This window comes from Gorilla gorilla, chromosome X (genome assembly GCF_029281585.2).
Source record: "Gorilla gorilla gorilla isolate KB3781 chromosome X, NHGRI_mGorGor1-v2.1_pri, whole genome shotgun sequence".
Classification (NCBI taxonomy): Eukaryota; Metazoa; Chordata; class Mammalia; order Primates; family Hominidae; genus Gorilla; species Gorilla gorilla.
Genome location: NC_073247.2, coordinates 19070732 through 19093796, shown reverse-complemented (window position 1 = coordinate 19093796; position 23065 = coordinate 19070732). Strand labels below are relative to the sequence as shown.

Genomic DNA, 23065 nt, shown 5'->3' with positions numbered 1-23065 from the left:
AACATCAAATTTGGTGGCAGTTCTTTTTTTTTTTTTTTTTTTTTGAGACAGAGTCTTGCTCTGTCATCCAGGCTGGAGTGCAGTGGCGTGATCTCAGCTCACTGCAACCTCTGCCTCCTGAGTTCAAGCAATTTTCCTGCCTTGGCCTCCCGAGTAGCTGGGACTACAGGCGCCCGCCACCACACCCAGCTAATTTTTTGTATTTTTAGTAGAGATGGGTTTTCACCATGTTAGCCAGGATGGTCTCGATCTCCTGACCTCATGATCCACCCGCCTCGGCCTCCCAAAGTGCTGGGACTACAGGTGTGAGCCACTGTGCCTGGCCAATGGCAGTTCTTTTTAAAGTTTAGTAAGCATGAGAATTTTCAGTAGAATTTGTTAAAATAGATTCCTGGGACCTGGTCCCAGAGATTCAGACTGTAGGTTGAGAATGAGGCCCATGAATTTTCATTTCACACAAACTCCAAAGGATGCCCATAATATCAGTAATTGATCACACTTTGAGCATTATTGTTATAAAGAATTAACAGTTGGCACAGGGGCAGTTGATTTCATACATATAATTGATAAAAAAATGGCAACAAATATTGAAAATTAAGTTTCTTCATAGAGTTTTCCAGTGTATCTTCTAACTGTATCTGTATTTTAAAACATGGAAGAGATTACTAGAAAACAGAGTGAAAAAGTAGTATTGCTTCACCATATATCTGGAATTCTACATTATACATATCTGAAATTTAACTGAGAATTTCTACTGTCATTTGAAAACTCATCAATAATGAAATAGAAATAATATAGATAAAATAATCATGAATGTATGAGAGCTAGGGCTATGCCTATATTTAGATGACTGACATCTGACTATATGACTATTAATGTTTAAAATTACAACTTGCATTAAATATAATTTTGAGGATCAAGTTTCCATGCATATGAATGTAACATTTTTTTTTTTCAACCATGAGGCCTGGCTACTAACAATCAGGCATACATAGACATCCCGTATGTACACACTATATATACTTTATTTTTATTTTTATTTTTGAGACAGAGTTTTGCTCTGTCACCCAGGCTGGAGTGCAGTGGCCCGATCTCGGCTCACTGCAACCTCTACCTCCTGGGTTCAAGTGATTCTCTTGCCTCAGTCTTCCAAGTAGCTGGAACTACAGGTGGGCGCCACAATGCCAGGCTAATTTTTGTATTTTTTGGTAGAGATGGGGTTTCACTTTGTCGGCCAGGCTGGTCTCAAACTCTTGGCCTCAAGTGATTTGCACACCTCAACCTCCCAAAGTGCTGGGATTACAGGCTTGAGCCACCACACCTGGCCTCAGACTATATATATTTTATATATCGTGTGTGTATATGTAATATATATAGTGTATATTAGTAATCAACTATATTATATGTGCATATAATTTGTTTATCCAACAATCTTACTATTTATTATTGCAAACGTTCTTGAACAATGGAGTCTGGCTAGTGTCTTTGATTTATTAGAGTGTATATAGTAATAAGTTATATGCATGTATGTTTAAGCAAACCTTATTTTCTGTTATGAGACTCTCATGTCATAATCTAACAGATTTATTCAATGTATTTTAATGGAGTGATTAAACTCGATGTATCTGAGTGCTGTTGGATTCATTGAGATAAGGACACAAGTTAACAATAATACATATGTGTACACACATACAGACATAAATTTAATACAATGCATTTTCACTTGTAGAAGAGTGTACCAAAAATAGCCCTATGCTGCCAATTTAAAAGAAATGTAATATTAACTTTTATGAGGAAAAAAATCCCATGAAACAACAACCTTTAGAAAGTATTTCTTGGCTGGGCGCAGTGGCTCACGCCTGTAATCCCAACAGTTTGGGAGGCTGAGACGGGTGGATCACCTGAGGTCAGGAGTTCGAGACCACCCTGGCCAACATGGTGAAACCCCATCTCTACTAAAAATACAAAAATTAGCCCCGTGTGGTGGCAGGCGCCTGTAATCCCAGCTACTCGGGAGGCTGAGGTAGAAGAATCACTTGAACCTGGGAGGTGGAGGTTGCAGTGAGCCGAGATGGCCCCATCGCACTCCAGCCTGGGGACAAGAATGAGACTTTGTCTCAAAAAAAAAAAAAAAAAAGAAAAAGAAAAGAAAATATTTCTTACTGAATAGAAAATATGTCTTACCCCAATTCCTCCAGCTGATGGTGACGATCATTACTTTTCCTGTAAGTCACTGCCGGGCGCTGTAACTTTTCCTTTCCAATTGTGTTGAAATACATTTTTTGGTCCGCGTTCTGTAATGATGCTTTTGCTCAGATTCGTGTTATACCCAGTTAAAAAGAGCAGCTGATTCTTTGGTTTTCTAAACTAACTGGAATAAACAGGCATTGAAAAGCAACAATCACAGGTGAATTCTTTTTTCCTCTCAGCTTTGTTTGTTTCCATGTTTTATTTATTTTTATTGTTCCTCTCTTCCAGTGCCTGGAGCCCTGCAAGGAATCAGGGGACCTGAGGAAACACCAGTGCCAAAGCTTTTGTGAGGTAGGAGAACGTCAGTGGTACTTAAAACACTTGACCCAAATCTGACTATGCTTACATGGGGTCATGGGAATGAATGGGCCTTCTTATTCTTCTGCAGCTTGGGGAGATCATTAACTGCAGGTGTGTGTGGATATAAGTAAATTCATGTAAAAAATATAGAGCCTTCTTAAAACCTGGCTACCCACTGCTTGCATTATTGGCTAACCAGACCAAAAAAAAAAATATGATGTGTAGATGGAAGACTACAGGCTTTCTAAAGGTATAGATTGTCACCACCCTCCCACCTTACATCATAGCTATTCTGAGTAGTTTTTACATGCTTTTGAAGTATTCATGCCATTTGGGAGAAGAGACTCATATTATTGCTAATGGTGTTTCTCAAATATTTTCATCTCTTTGTTCCCCTCGGGGTTCCTCCTCATATCCTGGGCAGAATGCTTGCCCGCTTTTAACTGTACAGGAGGCATCTTACTTCAGCTAACTATTAGTTAGATTAGCATCTATCTGTTCATCTATCCGGCCAGCCAGCAAGCCAGCCAGCCAGCCATCCATCCATCCATCCATCCATCCATCCATCCATCCATCCATCCATCATCTATCCATCCATCCATCCAACTATCCATCCATCCGGCTATCCATCTATCTATTATCTATCTATATCTATTTGTCTATCCATCCATTCATCCATCCAGCCATCCACCCTTGTATCTACCCATTCATCTCTCTCTCATCCTTATTGGGAGAATGTGTAATATTGTCCTAGAGGACCACTGTCTAAAATCACCAATAGTGCAAAAAAGGAGATCTGCTTTACTGGACTGTCTTCCCTACGGAATACAGGGGGCACAGGCCCTGTACCAGCCTGGATTCTGCTGAGAAGTAACCAGACACAAGGCCAAGCAGACTGGCTGGTTCCAAGGATTCCAAGGACAGTGGACTTGAGAAGTAGGAGAATCTGAAGGTTTGGGGAGAATAGTAGAGAATGAGTCAAAAGAGTCCATTTTGGCAGTCAGGAGAGCTCAGCTGAGGGTCTTGGCCAGAAGAGGTGCCCCCGACATCAGAACGAAATGATGTTATGGATTATCTTTGAACAGAACTGGGGGGTGAAAGGGAACTCTTCCAAGGATCCAGAGACATTGGTCTGGTCTTCATCCACTACAGCAAATAAATGCTAGTGTAATCCCGTTGCCTGTGTTTCACTCTGGATCTTATTCTGAGAAAATGACTGCAGAATTAGGACAATAATGGCTTCATCAATATGTATTGTGTGTAAAATATCTTCATAATCTTACTTGACCTTTCCCACACTCCTGTAGTTAAGCAAGGCAGATGGTAAGTCCCCAAGAGTTACGTGTGGAAGCCAGGAAGGACTGGGAAGTTGAGGCTCCTCAGATGAATGGCTTGTCAACGGTCAACCCTCCAGGTAGAAAGGCTGGGTCTAAAACTCCTTGATTTTGATCCCTCTTTTGATCCCTCTCACTGATTATCTAAGTGTTGTTCCTGGTCAACTCCACTTGGCCAATCACCAGGGGTCATAGTGGGTTTGGGCCCCTTGAGATGTAGAAAAGACATAGCAGAAATAAACAAAACTGATGATTTGCTGCAAGGATAAGGAGAGTGAGGCCATCCCATGTCTTTGTGTTCTGCTTTTACCTTTTCTGTGTTCCTACTTTAACTATTTTAAAAATATCTATTCATTCATTTATTCAACATGAACTTTTTGAATACCTATAATGTGCCCTGCAGTTTGGTAGAGATGTGGCAGTAAAAAAATCACGCAAAAATCCCAGCCTTTGTGGGGCTTATTTTCTCCTGGATGAAAGATCTCAGCTGTGAATGATGGTAACTTGATTCTAATCCTAACTGCAAAAACAACTTACTCTATGAATTCAGTTAAATCAATTAACCTGTGTCTTCAACCTCATTTTCAAATGAGGGATTTATCCTATTGATCTTACATGGTGTTTATTAAAATAGATAATGAATGTAAGTGCATGGTACAGAGCTTATCAAGCTGTACAAAAGTAACACAATGATATTTACTTTGTATTGTGTGTTATAGGCTTGTAGGTCACAGCTCTGTGAGGTATCTGAATCAACTATTTATTCTGAATTTTTACCTGCATTGGTAATCCTTGTCAACACAATTAGAGCACACTGTCTAGTGGAGTGACTGTTGTGCTCTTAACTTTAATTTTCTACCCTATTCCATACACAAACTATACATCTATAGGCACAAAAATAAATATTTATAGAATCATTTTTTTTTTTTTTCGGTTTCCCATGCTGGAGTGCAGTGGCGTGATCTCGGCTCACTGCACCCTCCACCTCCTGGGTTCAAGTGATTCTCGTGCCTCAACCTCCCAAATAGCTGGAATTACAGGCGTGCACCACCAGGCTCAGCTGATTTTTACATTTTTAGTAGAGACAGGAGTTTTGCGTGTTAGCCAGGCAGCTCTCAAACTCTTGGCCTCAAGTGATCCGCCTGCCTCGGCCTCCCAAATTGCTGGTATTATAGGCATGAGCCACTGCTCCTGACCTGTTTATAGAATCTTGAGGAACAAGGTGTTTGTTTTATAAATTTATTATCCCTAAATATCAGTGACTCTGGGCTGATATTTTTACATCTGATGGCTGAGAAGGAAGATATAATTGAAGGTCATTTGAAACCTTTCTTCCTGTAAATTTCAAATTCAAGAGCAGGTTTCTGTAATTGCCATTCTCTGAGGTAACTGTGAGGTGTTCTGAACCAAATCCAGTTTATTAAAATGGGACTCAGGTGTTTGAATGTGATCCCTTCTGTCATGAAAGGTTAATTGAAACTTGAAAGGTGGGGAAAACAGATGCCATTTAATGTGAGGAGCTTTGATGAGTTGCTTCAGCCCAATGGTTAAATAACTCAAGACTTGATGTTCCATTTTAGTGGCTTTGATTGTTTTTAGGTCCCTGTGTGTTTTTTGCATCTGTTTTATTTTGCAGTAAGTATCTGACTATTGTGTTGAAGTAGGCTGAACCTTGAAAACACTGATGGCTGTTTCAGCATTTTTAAGCCTAGTCACTTATGGAGACAGGCCTAAAACAATCCCGTTCATCCTCCCCATTCTCACATTATTTGTTAAGAATGCACACGAAGTCCATATTGTCATGACTCTAAGCTTTCCCTTTGTAAAAGTTCAGACCCAGAAGGGACTCTAGATTACATTATTCTTCAACGGAAACAATTACACTGTTAGACATGTTCGGCCCAGTGTGTTTACCTGCAGGGCAGTCTGAGCTTATTTGTCTTCTAAGGCATAGGTTTGCAAACCATGACTCGCAAGGCAAACTGGTCTGCCTCTTGTTTTATAAATAAAACTTTATTGAAACACAGCCACACTGGTTTGTTTACATATTGTCCATGGCTGCTTTTGTGCTACAACAACAGAATTGAGTAGTTGTAACATTATATGGCCCTTATAGCTGAAAATATCTAATATCTGGCCCTTTATAGAAAAAGTTTTTTAATTCCTGCTCCAAGAAAAAGAACAGGCTGGGCACAGTGGCTAATGCCTGTAGTATCAGCACTTTGGGAAGCTGAGGCAGGAGGATTGCTTGAGGCCAGGAGTTCAAGGCTGCAATGAGCTATGATCATGCCATTGCAGTCCAGACTGGGCAAAAGAGTATGTGTCAAAACAAAAAACAATAAAACAAAGAACAGTCATAATTATATTACAAAACTCATCTTACCATTTAGAGTATTGTTACTTCTTAATCTGTATTATCAGCACCCATTTCTAAACATAAAACATTGTTCTTGGTAATTTTAATCACAAATAAGTTTTCCTACATGGAGGAGACTTTTGGAGGCATGTTAATAACAACATACCTAGAATTGGTTCATTTCATTCTCATATCCTGATCTCTCTCACTTCTCATTTGATTACCGATTTTGTTATAATTTGCACGGTAACTTTTGCTACTTTTAGGCTAATGTCAGAGGTAATAATGTCTTCTTTTTTTTTTTTTCTTTTTTGAGACGGAGTCTTGCTCTGTTACCAGGCTGGAGTGCAGTGGCGCAATCTCAGCTTACTGCAACCTCTGCCTCCCAGCTTCCAGCAATTCTCCTGCCTCAGCCTCCTGAGTAGCTGGGACTACAGGCATGCATCACCACGCCCGGCTAATTTTTGTATTTTTAGTAGAGACGGGGTTTCACCATGTTGGCCAGGATGGTCTCTATCTCCTGACCTTGTGATCCGCCCGCCTTGGCCTCCCAAAGTGCTGGGATTACAGGCGTGAGCCACCGCGCCCGGCCAATAAATGTCATTTTTTAAATGAAGAAGTTAAATGTTTGTATCAAAACAGGAAAAAAATTGAGATATTTCAGCAGTCCTCTGGATTATATGAGATTTTATTTTCATGTATCAAGTTTTTGGAACATGGCACGTAATCATAGATACATAGATAGGCAAATAGATTCTGTTTTGTAGGTTCAGTTTATTAACTAACCATTATCACTGTTCTCTTCTTTCTTTCTTTCTTTTTTTTTTTTTTTTTTTGAGAGAGGTTTGCTCTGTCGCCCAGGCTGGAGTGCAGTGGCGTGATCTCGGCTCACTGCAACCTCTGCCTCCCGGGTTCGAGCGATTCTCCTGCCTCAGCCTCTTGAGTAGCTGGGATTACAGGCATGCATCACCACTCCCAGCTTATTTTTTGTATTTTTAGTAGAGATGGGGTTTCCCCCTCTTGTCCAGGCTGGTCTCGAACTCCTGACCTCAGGTGATCCGCCCACCTCAGCCTTCCAAAATGTTGGGATTACAGGCGTGAGCCACTGCACCCGGCCTGTTCTCTTATTTTCAAAAATCTTAAAAACCATGACAAACTTTTTTTAACCAAATACAGAATGTACATTTTCCTAGATTGAAACATTCCTTTCTCACAATCAATGGAATCTTAAATTTTAAATGGCATTATTTATTTCTCATTCTTAATGATCTTAGTTTTGGTGAAACTTGATATATCATTGTTTATGACTTGCCTCCTTGCTGAATGAAACAGCTCCCATCTTTGATTTTGACGTTTCTGATTCATGGCATCTCAACCCTAAGTAAGAACTCAGTGGATGTCAGCATTGGATAAAACAGCTGGTAAAACAGCTGCCATCTTTGACTTTGACGTTTCTGATTCATGAAATCTCAACACTAAGTAAGAACTCAGTGGATGTCAACATTGGAAGTATGCAGTACATGTTAACGTCGTAGAAAGCTGAAACCTTATTGGCTTCAGGGATCAATCAAGGCTAAAAATACAAGTTGTTTGGGATGAATGTGCATCCTGAGATAAGTAGTCTTTCTCAGCCTGGAAATGGGAAGGTAAAGGAGGTTTTCACTTTACTACATATATAATTATCAAGTAATTTCTTTGCGATTTTGCATTTTGAAATGTCTTTCAGGCTTATAGATTTGATTCCCATAACAGTCCTTAGAAGAAGTTAGATGTGAATTTCATTAGGTAAGCTTGATAGACAAGGAAACTGATACACAAGAAGAGATTTATTTGTCCAAGATCACATGGTTGGTTAGTGGAGTATAAGATCTAAAATCCAGGTGGTGTAGCTTCTAGTTACATTTCTTTCCTGCTGTATTGTAGGGTTTCCCTTCTAAACCTATTCTGTGTCACAGCACACAGAGCAGAGGAGGAGGTTTTACTTCCCTCATCAGGGAATAAAAGATGAGCCTGTGTCGAATGTAAAGTTCTTGGCCCAGTCATCCCTGCTTGGACAGGCTTATCCTTAAATGAGAAGGAAGTTTTAGTGGTTTAAAATCATAGTTAATTTTTTTTTTCTTTTTGAGACAGAGTCTGACTCTGTCACCTAGGCTGGAGTGCAGTGGCTCGGTCTCAGCTCACTGCAACGTCTGTCTCCCAGGTTCAAGCGATTCTCCTGACTCAGCCTCCCAAGTAGCTGGGATTACAGGCACCTGCCACCATGCCCAGCTAATTTTTGTATTTTTAGTAGAGACGGGGTTTCACCGTGTTGGCCAGGCTGGTCTTGAACTGCTAACTTCAGGTGATCCACCCATCTCGACCTCCCAAAGTGCTGGGATTACAGGCGTGAGCCACTGCGCCTGGCCAAATCATAGTTAATTAATGGCACCTCAAGGAGAGAAGGAAGACAGGGCTCCTTGCCCCTTCACGTGGCTCTGAAAGAAATATTCCAACACTACTGAAAAGAGACCTCAGAAAGTAAAAGGGTTAACATGCCTCTGCTGTGGGGATTTCTTGCACTCAAAACTTTTTATCTCTTCACTGCTCTATAACTGGTTTTATGTCTTAAAATTTAAAGTGATAATTAAATGCATCCCTGTAGGGATTGGAACAGAACCTGTACCTGTCTGGATATGTCTGTAAAATAGTTAAAGGTCTTGAAAGAAGCTGATGAGAGCTAAACGTGAAAGTGATATAATATGCCCCAGATGTGTGTTGGCTGGAAAAGGAGAAGCACATAGAATTTAGTACCATTTAGCAATGTTTTGCTTTAACATATCAGAACAATAGCTTCCCCAATTAGAATATACTTATGAAAGGGAAATAAAGATTAACTTTGTTGCTATTCTTTTTAAACAGATATATGTCCAAACTGAAAGACAGACTCAATTTTTATTACAAAGATTTTCTACTTGGAAATATTTTCCTAAGAGCATTATAATATGGCTTCTGAGTACTTCCTTTTAAGGAAGTTGTCAATTCTTTAGAGACACTAGAATGGGACCTGCAGTAGTGTGTCTAGTGGGTGAGACACTCAGGCTTTTTCTTTTACTTGGTACAATCTGATCCACTGAGCAAATGAGAGATAGTGGTGGCTCAGTCTAGAGTGGTCATGGTGAGAGATTCAATATGAGGAACGGGAGAAAGAGTTGAGTCAGTGGTGTTGCCAGGGCTTTTGTCCTTAAAAACTAGGGTAAGAAAGCTGGAATGTACGAGATGTGGGATATGTGTCAGGCACAATAGTTTTGCGGGTGGGGTGGGGAGAAAGAATAGACCAGAAGTTTGGTGTTGAGCATGGCGTGTTTCAGATGCAAATGGAAATCCGTATGAGATGTGCTGTAGGGAAGTAGGCATAGGAGTTTGGAATTTAGGTGAGAGTTCTAGGCTGAAAGAACAAATGCCATGCATGAAGGTACTGTTTAAAGTAGTGAAGCTCAATGAGGTGACAGAAAGAAAACAGATCTATGAGTTAAACTGAATCACAGCAACATAAGAGGAATAGGGAGATGAAGAAGGAGATTTAAGAGAGGCCAATAAATTGGGAGAAAACACAGGGGAGTGTGGTGTTGCGATAGCCAAACGATGAAAGCTTTTCAACAAGGAAGAGGTAATCAGTTGCGTCAAGTGCTGCAAGAGCATAGAGACTTCAAATTTATTCATCGGATTCTGCGACAGGGAGCTCACTGTGGACTTTGACAAGAGCAGTGTTATTGGGTGGCAGAAGAAAATGCCTAATTGGCATGAATTTCAGATAAATGGTTGGAGGAAACAGATTGGGAGTATAGAAACATTTCAGTGAGCATTACTGTAAAAAAAAAAAGTGATGAGGGGCGCAAATGAGATTGTGGGAAGAGGTGTGAACAAGGTAATCAAACATTTAATTGTTTTTAGAGTAGAGAAATAATTATATTTTACAAGCAGATGAAAATTATTCAGAAGAGAGGGGTTATTTGATGTTAGAGGAGAAAGGGGGGAATTGCTGAAGCACATGACCTTAAATGGCAATGTCTACCATTGTGTGTGTATGGAGGCAGGTTTGAAATGGGAGCAAGCTTCTACGTCCTGGGACAGGAGATGCATGAGAATTCATGGATACATGAGAATCCATGGATGCATGAGATTTTAATGCACCAGATGCAGGTGCATTGGTGGGTGTGAAAATGGTGTCTATGGAACTTCTCTTTTGAATGCTTTACTTTTCTCAGTGCAACAGGAATCAGGGTGACCAGCTGAGAGTAAGGACCACACAAAGGGATGGAGGCTGGAGTGACTGACACATAGACAATTTAATTTTCTTTTCTTTTCTTTTCTTTTTTTTTTTTTTTTTTGAGACGGGGTCTTGCTCTGTCGCCCAGGCTGGAGTGCAATGGCACGATCTCGGCTCAGTGCAACCTCCGCCCCCCAGGTTCAAGCGATTCTCCTGCCTCAGCCTCCTGAGTAGCTGGGATTACAGGCACCTGCCACCACACCCGGCTAATTTTTGTATTTTTAGTAGAGACAGGGTTTCACCATCTTGGCCAGGCTGGTCTTGAACTCCTGACCTCGTGATCCACCCGCCTCAGCCTCCCAAAGTGTTGGGATTACAGGCGTGAGCCACCGCACTCAGCCACATAGACAATTTTCAAAAAGTTTTTAGTATTATAAATAATAGGCTTTTATTTTTAAAAATGATTAACATTGGTATTTTACATTTTTGTAACACATAAAAGTGTTACTTGTATTTCTAGATGGTGTTACTTGGGCACCAATGAAGAGATGCAGAATTCATCTAAGTCTTCTTTTCGACTTAGGGTACGTAGTAGTAGTAAAGTGGAAATGTTTTGAAGAATGCTTATGAATTTTTATAATTATTATGAGATATTCTTTGCCAACCACCATATGATGGGTACAGTCTGCATTGTATCAAATTTTATAGTTCTGGAACATAAACTTTTTTTCCTTTTTAAGCACTGAGACTCAATTTTCATTGGATTTTTGTATTACTCGGGGGAGCATCAAATTATTCTAGACTCAGTTGTAGGAGAATTGATGAGTTTTGAAAATTTATGGGACCAAGACTGGAGATGATTCAGAATGATTTAAAGACCTAAGCCTGAAAAGAAGGGCTAGGCAAATAGGCACATAAGGAGTTAGGGGAGTATCATGAAAATTGCAAAAGCACTAAATTTAAGTAAAAAAAATTTTTTTGAATGCATGTAAAGCACTTAACCAGTATCTGAAGATAACACACATTACATATGTATTAGCTACTTTTACCATAAAAGAGGAAGACAAGGAGACAAGGTCAACACTTTTTAATTCTATTGGAGGTCAGTGAGATGCAGACTAAAAGGGCTCACTGAGTTTTGTAGTTAGGAAGTCACTGGAAATCTGTGTGGGAGACTTTCTGTGGATCAATAGTAGGTAACAGATACAACTCTGCGTTATAGAATAAAATGTAAGGAGGAAATTCAGACCAAATACATGCAACTTTTTCTATAAGTTTAAAGTCTTTCCCTAACACTGTCTCTAGAGCATAGAGGAGAGAGAAGAGGCTGTGTTTAGGGGGAATTCAAGTTGAGAAAGTGATTTTTGTGTTTTACCTTGGAAAGACTGGAATACATTTATATGTCAGGGGAAATGAATGCTGTCAGGAGTGTGAGGTCAGAGATACATGGAGCACAAATTGGATAACTTGATTTCTGGAGTAAGGAACTAGGGGTGAAGGAAATGTAAATATGGAGAGGGAGAAACTCATGCATCTGAAGATGCCAACTCCAGTGTCCAGCATGATCCAGAACTGGCCTTCTCAGACTTGGTCACGCACACGAATCATCTAGGAATCTGCTTTAACGCAGATTCTGATTAAGTAGGTATATGGTGTTCAGTAGGCATATGGTATTCAGTAGGTATATGGTGTGGCCAGGAGAGTCTGCATTTCCAGCAAGCTCCCAAGTGATGCTAAGGTCCAGCAAAGGCCAAGTGATGCTAATGCTGAACCAAGGCCTAGCCTTTGAGTAGCAAGTGTGTGGATGTACTTCTTGGATACTGGGGCTCCCTATTTTAGGGATAGCCATGTTTATGCCTGTGGTGGCACATGCCTGTGGTCCCAGCTACACAGGAGGCTGGGGCAGGAGGATTGCTTGAGCCCAGGAGGTCGAGACTGCAGTGAGCCATGTTTGTGCCACTGCACTCTAGCCAGGGTGACAGAGTGAGACCCTGTTTTAAAAAACAAACAACAAAAAAGCACTCACTTGAAGTTTTCTACCAATTCTATGAAACCTTCTGTGATTTGTGCAGTGATAGTCTGTGGGGAGAAAATGTGCAATTGCTTAAAATGATTGAAAACCAGCAGATGAGGCTAGGCTCAGTGGCTCACACCTGTAATACCAGCATTTTGGGAGGCCAAGATGGGAGGATCACTTGAGCCCAGGAGTTTAAGACCAGCCTGGACAACAAAGTCGGACCCCATCTCCTCGAAAAATAAAAAATAAAAAAAATCAGCCAAACATGGCGTCACATGCTTGTGGTCGCCTGTGGTCCCAGCTAGACAGGAAGCTGAGGCAGGAGGATTTCTTGAGCCCAGGAGGTTGAGGCTGTAGCGAGCCATGTTCGTGCCACTGCACTCCAGCCTGGGTGACAGAATGAGACCCTGTTTCAAAAAAAAAAAAAAAAAAAAAAAAAGAAGGAACAAGAAAAAGAAAAAATCAGCAGATGAAAATGGTTCTTTATAAATAAAAACAAAAAACACTATTTTATTATTCAAGATACAGAATTATAATCGTTGATTTATCTTTATTCCCCAATGCAGTGTAAACATGATAGCAGGAATAAAGTTTAGCCTTCCCATCTCATGTAACTAGCAGAATGATGTACTCAGGTTAAATGAATCAATGAATGAAGAGAGTCTCCTTTTATGTGAGTTGGTAGAGCTTTCATGGAGGAATTTAGAAAGAATTCTGATATTTATCTTCTCTAAGAGGTAGAAGCTCCTGTATGAGCTTAAAGTTTATTTATTTACTTATTGAGACTTTTATATGTTATTTCCATGTTTTAGTAGACATAGGACTATTCACATTGTCTATTTCTTCTTTAGTAGCATTTATAACCTGTGTCTTTGTAGGAAGTGAACTATTTCATCCAAGTTATCACATTGATAAAAATAGCGTAGGTCATATTATTGCCTAATTCACCTTTATCGTTAGCATTTTGATGTCTGTTAGGTTTGTAGTGATGAACACTTTTTGCAATACTGACATTGGTAAGTTATGTATTCTCTACTTTTTCTTGATTCATCCCAATAGAATTTTGTCAATTTTAGTGCTTCTTTAAAAAAAAAAACCTTCTTGTTTTATTGTTTTTCTTTATTTTTTTTGTCATTTCCTATGCTATTGATTTCTGTCCTTTATTATTTCCTTACTTTTGCTTAATTTTGATTAGTTTGACTCTCTTTATATAATTTCTTATTGTAGGAGCTTAGATAATTAATTTGGGACCTTATTTTCCTTTCATATATAAGAACTTTATGCTATAAATTTTGCCCTATGCACTATTTTAGCTACAACCCACATTTTGTGTTATAGCATGTTTTTATTTTTACACAGGTATTTTCTGATTACTTCTGTGATTCCATTTTTGAATTTCATGTGAGTGTATGGTTTATTTTGTAAATTTTTGAGAATTTTACATATATCTTCCTACTGATTTCTAGTTAAGACAAAACTTAGGATTTCTATCCTTTTAAATTTTTTGAGAATTGCTTTTTGGAACACAGTATGTTTCATCTTGAATGACTTCATGTATAATATGAAAATGTCATAACAATATACTTTCATTGTTTACTCCCTTCATTTGTATTCTTAGTGTCCTAAATCATACTTCTACATTTGTTGCAAGCTCCACATCACATTTTTATGGTTTTTGCTTTAAACTTGTCTTCTTCCAGAGATATAAAAATAAGAAAAATCATCTTTTAAATATAATCATGTATTTATTATTTCTAGAACTCTTCGTTCTTTGTGTAGACCCCAAGGTTCATCTGTTATCATTTTCCTTTTGCTTTTAACATTTCTTATAATGCTAGGTTGCTGGCTATGAGTTCACCTTTTGTATACCTGTGGTAGTCTTTAAGGCATCTTCACTTTTCAAAGATATTTCATGGGTATAAAATTCTAAGTTGATTTTTTTTTAAATAGCATTTTAAAGATATTGCTTTATTTTCTTCTGGCATGCATATTTTCTGAAAAACCATTGAGATTCTTATCCTTGTTTTACTATATATAAAGTATCTTTTAATTTTTCTATCTGCTTTGAAGATTTTCCTTCAGTATCTGGCATATGAAGCAATATGGCTAAGTATACTTTGAGTTAATTATCTTTGTTTCTTCTGCTTAGGGGTAATTGAGATTCCTCTAACTTTGGACATACAATTTTAATCAAATTTTTAATTTATTGTTCAATATTATTTATTGATTTCTCCCATCTTCTCTCTTCTCTTGTTCTGAGACTCTAATTACACACATTAGACCAGCTTATTTTGTCTCATGGGTCAATGAGTCTATGATCTTTTTTTTTTTCCTTTTGGTCATTTCCCACCCTCTGCTTCATTTTAATAGTTTATTTATTTATTTATTTATTTTAAATAATTGTGTCTTTGCTTTCCTTTTAAGTAATCTTATCTTCTATGGTGTCTAACATTTTAAAAATCCTATTTGACATATTTTTCATTTCTTCCTTTTTACTTCTGGAATTTCTATGCAGCTCTGTTCTGTAGCTTTCATTCCTGTCCTCCCTATGTCCATGTTTTCCTCTACATTCCTGGGCATATGGAGCATATTTATATTAGTTCTTAAATGTCCTTTGCTGTTAATGCTATCATTTCTATAATTTCTGGTCCTGCTTCTGTAGATCCCTTTTTTCCCATTTTATGTGCCACAATTTCCTGCTTCTTTGCACACGGGATTATTTTTGATTGGATGTCAAATTTTTGTGTTTTGAATTTTGCTGTATCTTTCTAGAAAGTGTTAGACTTTGTTCTGGCATGTAGTTAAGTTCCTTTTGAGATTCATTTTCTTATTTTTAGAAGTTTCTTTTAAGCTTTCTTGGGGGAGGGTTCAGAGTAGCCTTTAGACTAGGCCCAATTTATCCCATTACTAGGTGATATCCTTCTGAGGACTCTAGCCAATGCTTCATGAATTGTGCATTCTCTGCACTCTGACTGGTTGAAATGTGAGTTTTTGCTAGAATGGTTTCCTTTATTGCTGTCTGATTATTCTTTCCCCAGACTTATGCAGTTTGAAGCCATGCACATTCAAGTCAGTATTCAGCCAGAAATCAAAGGGTCCCTCTGAATCCCTGTAGGTTTCTCTCTTCATGCAGTTTCATCCTGCTTTACAGTCTGCCCACAAGATCTGGCCATCTCACCCTCAAGCTTTAATCTCTTTATCCACAACTTGGAAAAATTGCAGAGCTATCTTGGGATTAGCCTTCCTTGCACTGTGGATTTGAAACTACGTCAAATCATTTTTTTGGCAAAATTGGAGCTCATCTCATTTGTGTCCTTATAGGTTTTCTTGTCTTGTGCTACCTATTGTCCAATGTCTGAATAACGTGGTTACATACACAAGAGGACTTCAGAAAGTTCATGGAAAAATGGAATCAAAAGCTAAAAATAAAACATTATAAGCTTTGTTTCCCAACATAAGCTCCATCAAGCTTAAGACACTTTTATAAGTGATGTTATCAGCCACTTACTCCATCCCTAAAGAATTGAGGGTCCTGGGAATTTAACCATGTCAATGTAGGTTTTGAAATATATTATTCACTGAAGAAAAATGGGTGCTCTTTAAAGGTTTTTTTTTTTTTTTTTTTTTTTTTTTTTTTTTTTTTTTTGAGATGGAGTCTTGCTCTGTTGCCCAGGCCGGAGTGCAGTGGTGCGATCTGGGCTCACTGCAAGCTCTGCCTCCCGGGTTCACACCATTCTCCTGTCTCAGCCTCCCAAGTAGCTGGGACTACAGGCGCCCACCACCACGCCCAGCTAATTTTTTGTATTTTTAGTAGAGAAGGGGTTTCACCACGTTAGCCAGGATGGTCTCGATCTCCTGAACTCGTGATCCGCCTGCCTTGGCCTCCCAAAGTGCTGGGATTACAGGCATGAGCCACCGTGCCCGACCTAAAGATTCTTATAAGAACAGGAAACAAGAACAAGTCAGGAGACAAATCAGGACTGTAAGGTGGATGCCTAATGATTTCCCATTGAAACTCTGGCAAAATTACTGTTATTTGATGAGAGGAATGAGCAGGGCCATTGTTATGGTGGAGAAAGGCTCTCTGATGAAGCTTTCTCAGACATTTTTCTGCTAAATCTTTGGTTAACTTTCTTAAAATACCCTCGTAATAACATAACATTCAATGTTCACTTTGGGGTAGGGTTTTAGCATTAAGATGAGGTGGAATTTGGCTCTTTACATCAAAAAGTGAACTACAGGACACAGAATTTGTGCACAGCCTCTATAATCTAGCTGAAACTGGCTTGTGGTCTGCAGTTGCTTATCAGAAAATAATCTTTATAAGGCCAGTCTTCTGTCCAATCAGAGTTGTAGAGGTCTGGGTTGTAAATCAGAGTTGATAGCTCCTATTGTTAACAAGTTTAGCTATAGGAATTTAGAAATGTGCCATGCCAACCAAGAACCTTAGTTCTTGGTTGATGCCCCTTAGTTGATAAAGGGGCATCCATTTTGGTCTCTCAGATCATACCCACTAGATGCCAATAGCACCTTCCAGTTGTGAGGAACAAAAATATCTCCAGATATTACCTAATGTCCCCTGGGAACCAGTCCCTTAACTTATGGAATTTGTACTTTCTCTTACTTGTTCATAACGAGGAAACTATGTTCTATGTACATTAGTGTATTGGTCTGTTTTCGTACTGCTATAAATAACTGCCAGAGACTGGGTAATTTATAAAGGAAATAGGTTTAATTGACTCACTTTTCAGCATGGCTGGAGAGACCTCAGGAAACTTACAATCATGGTAGAAGGTGAAGGGGAAGCAAGGCATCTTCACAAGGCAGCAGGAAGGAGAAGTGCCTAGTGAAGGGGGAAGAGTCCCTTATAAAACCATCAGATCTCGTGAGAACTCACTCACTATCACAAGAACAGCATGGGGGAAACTGCCCCCATGATTCAATTACTCCCACCTGGTCTCTTCTTTGACACATGGAGATTATGGGGACTACAATTCAAGATGAGATTTGGGTGGGGACACAAAGCCTAATCATATCAGTTAGTTTCTATTTCATTTTGTGATGATCTAACCAGTCCAGAAGTGGTATAATATAGTAGTGTATAAACAAAGAAATAAGAAATTTCAAGGAAGATCTCTAAGAGGTAAAATATGAGATTTTTTTTCTTGTATCTTGGATGGATGTGATGAGTTTGTAGAATTTGACTGTTTGCAAAATGAGATGAGCAAAGAAACTGAACAATATAAATCAAAGAGTAAACAACTGTATTTGACAACTTTCTAATTTGTTCCTCTTTAAAAGAAATTATTTACATGAGGATTTTAGGCCATCTGTAATTAATGTATATGGATTCCTATTGTTTCTTGTAAAATTTCTAGAACTGTGTTAAAAAATTCTGATGCTAATAAAGGTGGCTAGCACTGATTGCACCTTTATTATGTGCTAGGATCTGTGCTAAGTGTTTTGGAAGCTTTATTTAAGGCTTAGGGTAATATTTTATCCTCCTTTAATATTTTGAAGAAACTGACACTTGCCAAATTAATTTTGCCCCCCAAATTGTACAGCAGTTATCTTACTTGTGTATTTGTCAAGCTCTGAAGGGGACAGGCTGTATTTGTTTCTGTTCCCTCTCTCTTTTTCTTCTGTTTTCCACATCACTTTTACTTGCTTAAATCATCAGTATTGATGACTGGTCTTTAAAGTTTTGTCCTTGTCTAATTATTTGTTGATCTCGTGCTTATATCTGTAACTTCCTGTGTCTACCTTTATTATAATGCAAACTAAACTGTTTAATGATTTTTACCTGTTTGTTAGTAAACATGTAAACTATAAGCATAGTGGGTCATCATTTTCACAGTTTCACCTGTTCACCGTTAAATTCCTAGTTCCTAGAATGCCGATTTGGTCTATAAATCAGTATATAAATGGTTTAGTGGGCTGAACATTGCATTGGCATTCTTGGTATTCACTACTAACAAATGCAGAAGTAGGAGAGGGAAATAAATCATAGTTTAAATGTGGTACCTGAACCATCCCTAATTCTCTAGGGATTTGTGAACTTCTCGAGCTATTTATGTGCCTCATGATCTTCCAGAAATATTGCAGCAAGGTTCTGAGGTGTTGCTGACTCATACAAGGTGACACATTTGTTTTCAAAATAAATAGAAGACCCAGGCCAGGAAGAAGGAAGCCAAGATAAACATAAGTAAAGATTACTATAATTGAAAGAAGAGGGTATGTACTTGTAGAAAAGTGACTTCGCTAATATGCATGTTTCTGCTTTTCTCCTAATTTTATATTTTCCATGGCCAATGTCTATAATTTGCCTGGGAATCCAATTAATTGCAATCACATCTAAGAAATTAGTATTTATAATTGGGCTTCCAAGCAAATTATAATAATACTTCCAAGCATAAATTAGTAACATTTGAATGGAGAGTTATTTTTCTTATTTCATGCCTAGTGTTTAGATGTCTTCTTTGAAAGGCACACTTGGCAGTTTTGCCTAATTTTTAAAAGTACACTCTATTTTCTTTTTTGAGTTGGAATCTCACTCACTCTGTTGCCCAGGCTGGAGTGCAATTGTGCAATCTTGGCTCACTGCAAACTCCGTCTCCTAGTTTGAAGATTCTCCTGCCTCAGTTGTCCAAGTAGCTGGGATTACAGTTGTGTGCCACCACACCTGGCTGATTTTTTGGATTTTTAGTAGAGGTGAGGCTTTGCCATGTTGGCCAGGCTGGTCTCAAACTCATGACCTCAAGTGATCTGTCTGCCTTGGCCTCCCAAAGTGCTGGGATTACAGGCATGAGCCACCACACCCAGCCAAGTATACTATTTATTTTTAATAGAAACTATACATGCCCATTAAAAATTAATAAACCGCACAGAAAAGTAAAACCAAACTATCATTCCAGATTTACCATGTAGAAACAGCCATGGTTTACTGTGCAGAAAAGTGTTAACACAGCAAGGCCAAGACTGCTCTCCCAATGCCTACTTAAATGGCTGGCCAGAGGCCAGCACCTGGAAGCTCTGTGCACACTAGTTTCAAATAAATGCTTAAAGTTTAATATTACTTGAAGGCAAGAGAAGACAAAGAGACCCCAAAATATTATAAAGAAAAGATTATAAAAGATATTATGTGGTTGGAATTGTTACTCTTTCAATTCCGTATTTGTTTTATTATTTACTGATGTTCTAATATTAAGTTCAAGATAAGTCACACTCATAGGTTTTCTCCACCACTCCTCCCACCTACCAGTTTTTCTAACATATTATTATTTGAAAATTCTTAGTTTTATCACAGCAAATTCTCCCTCCTATCATTCTTATTTTATTTAATTTTAGTTTCATACTTAGGTACATAGAAAAATGATTAATTTTACTGATTCTTTTTTTCCACTGTATGCTTAATTTTGTAAATTTAATTCATATCTTTGTTTTTAAACAGGGGTCTATGGATGGTGTTTTCTTTAAGCTTATGCATGATAAATTTTACCTACAGTTATATCTAAAGTACACTTGGATTGGACAACTTGTTTTTCTTCTATAAGTATTACTTTATTTTATCTGGGTACCGAATATTGTACTAGCCCATTTGTTCTTGTTTTCTGTTTATGATAGGATGGCTAGGTTTTGCCATTGCATGACACATCATGCCCCCTGCCCCCAACACAACCCCCCTACAAGACACATACACTCACAGAGTTTATTTTCCTTAGAATTATATAGACATTGCTTTGTTAGCTTCACATACTAAATTTAGTAGAGAGACATTTGGTAGCAATTATATTTTCTTCCTCATAATCAGCTTGCCTTTTTTACCTGAATGCCTGAAAAATTAAAGTTTTCCCTTTGGTGTTCAGAAGCAGAAGCTATATTGCAGTGTTGCTTGCTCTTTTCAGTTATTCTTGGAACATAACCTGCCCTTTGATTTATAATTTTTTTCTATTAATTCCTTGATCTATCTTTCTTTTCTTTTCTTTCTTTTCCTTTTTTTTTTTTTTTTTTTTTGAGATGGAGTCTCCTTCTGTCGCCCAGTCTAGAGTGCAGTGGTTCAATCTCAGCTCACTGCAACCTCCGCCTCCCGGGTTCAAGGGATTCCCCCATCTCAGCCTCCCGAGTAGCTGCCACCACACCCGGCTAATTTTTGTATTTTTAGGAGAGACGGGGTTTCTCCATGTTGGCCAGGCTGGTCTCAAACTCCTGACCTCAGATGATCTTGATATTTCTAGTTTATTTCTTAACTTTACGTTTTTGTCTTATTTCACATTTTATATTTTTGTTTAACTCTTTTCTAACCCTTTTCATCTCATTTCATTGTCTCACTACCTTGTCTTCATGCTCTTGTATTGAATTCATGTTCTGTTCATCTCGCTGTGTTTTTTGGGAGTGAAGTTTTCAGAAATTTGGAATCAGACCCTTTGGCCAGGTTAGGGAGAGGGCAATGCTGAGATGGGGGCAGCAGCGGCAGAAGTCAAACTTTAATGATTTTAACATTTTCAAAGTGCCCAGGACATGTGTACAAAGACACATTTAATGGAAATTGTGTAGGTTGCTTTTTTGTTTAATCTTAACATTTAATCTTAACATTTTCTGATTTAAAAATTGTAAAATCTTGTTTAACAAAAACTTTTATGTATTAACATACTATTTTCCTTTCATTACAGAATTGTTTATAAAAGTTCCTTTGTTAAAAAATAAGGATCCTTTTTAACACCACAGCATTTGTACTGTTGCTTTTTAATATAGTGAAAATACAAAAGGAAGAGCATGTGCTATTTTTTTGATGTCACTGACTTCAGAGACATTGTGTTCAAAGAATTACCAACATACTTTAATTCAGTGATTGCTTGGTGTTTAGAATGTCAGTGCTTTAATTTTGAGCATCCTGAAATATATCTTTTGTACATACAGAGACGGATGTATCAGAATCAGATTTTCAGTAACCCCTGGATTATAGTTTGGAGTACTTTAATTTAGTTACCCTCAGTGGTCTCTAGGAGTTTATGTACACTTAGATTTTCTGTTTATAAATGCATTTAGCTTTTCTGTATCTGGGTAAATGGAGCTATTCAACTACTCAGCATAGAATTAAGATTAAAAATTTGTTTGCTAAAGAAAAGGAATAAAAAAAGAAAGAAATTTGAAATCACCCTACTATCTCTTCCCAGGAAGTGTAAGATTGCATTTTTGAATATTCAGGTTATTTCTAAACATGTAGAATCAGGAAGTCTAATAACTGAACACAAATTAGAGAGCTATTCATCCAGCAGATTTCTAGTCTTGGCCAGACATTGGGACCATCTGCGGTTCTTTCCAAAGTGCAGTTTCCAGGGTCCATGCCTGGAATGCTGAAGAAACGGGTCAGAAGTTCACCCAGGACATCAGTTTTAGAAGCTCCCTGGGAAATTCTAATAGGGAAGCAAGCTGAGAGCCACTGGGTGAGCCCAGTCTTCTTATTTTACCGTGAGATATGGTGGGGCCCTCAGAAAACACTAGCTCTCATCGTTGCCCAGACTCTTACGTGTTTTGTGATTTGGGCTATGTTATGATCTCCCTGAGCTGTTGTTTCCCCATTTTTAAAATGGAAATAATAACAGTTGTGGGGACTGGGGAAGAATAGGTGAAATGAGAAAGTAAAGCAGCTGGGGTAGAGTGAGGGATGTGATAGACATCAGCATCTCTTGGTGACCAACTGCCACTGCTAATGATGATGGTAATGATGGTGATGGTGGTGGTTATGACAGTGGTGATAATGATGGAGCACTCACTTTAGGAAATTGTATATTTGAGGTTTCATTGTATTCAGCAATCCCAGTTGTTGGCTAGGAGCAGGAAGCGAAGCCCCCCATTCCCTGACTCTTTGCAAAGGCAATTATAATCCTAGAGAATTGACGTATGGTACAAGTCTGTTGAATTGAACCAAATAGCCAAATGCAATGTTCTCCTCGTAGCTGAAGCCTTGTATTTATGTGATTTTAAACACATTAAGATAATTTACTGAATTGGATGTCTTTATCATTCCATGATTGCTGAACAGATTATTTTACTGTACAATACCTTGCATTTTATACCAAACTAAACAAAGATAGTACTGTCTCTCTTTCTGAAAGCATTCAAGAAATGTTGCCTACTTTTGTTAGTATTTAATTTTATTTTTAGCCACTTGCCGCAGGTGGATAAATTAATGTTTTATTCATTTTCTTCTTAGTGGAGCTTAGCATATTACCCAGGTAAGGCAATAAAAACCACATTTTAGTTTTTAGCTCTTAGGAGATGACATGTAGAAGGGATATATGAGAATTCATTAATACTGCATATTAATATATAGTATGACATATATCTATTCATTAACATATGAAGGATTTTTTACTTAATCCAATGCACCTCAAAGATATTTTTCTTTAACACTTTGCTTTATCTCTTCTTTGGAGGCATAATGACATCCATTAGATACTATTAATCGCTAATCTAGAAAAAATACATAATCTTTGCAGACTAATTCTTTTTTAGTTTTGGGGACAGTAAGGGCAAAATAAACAAAATTAATGGGCATAGTG

The 23065-nt window shown here is 38.2% G+C and overlaps 1 protein-coding gene across 2 annotated transcripts in view; it reads left to right on the top strand.

Moving 5' to 3' along the window:
• ANOS1 (anosmin 1) overlaps positions 1-23065 on the top strand; it is a 202472-nt gene that overhangs the window by 105225 nt on the left and 74182 nt on the right. For both annotated transcript variants that reach the window (XM_004063761.4, XM_063703282.1), the window contains exon 3: positions 2479-2541. In XM_004063761.4, coding sequence (XP_004063809.2) covers positions 2479-2541 — 63 coding nt within the window. The remainder of the gene's footprint in view (positions 1-2478; positions 2542-23065) is intronic.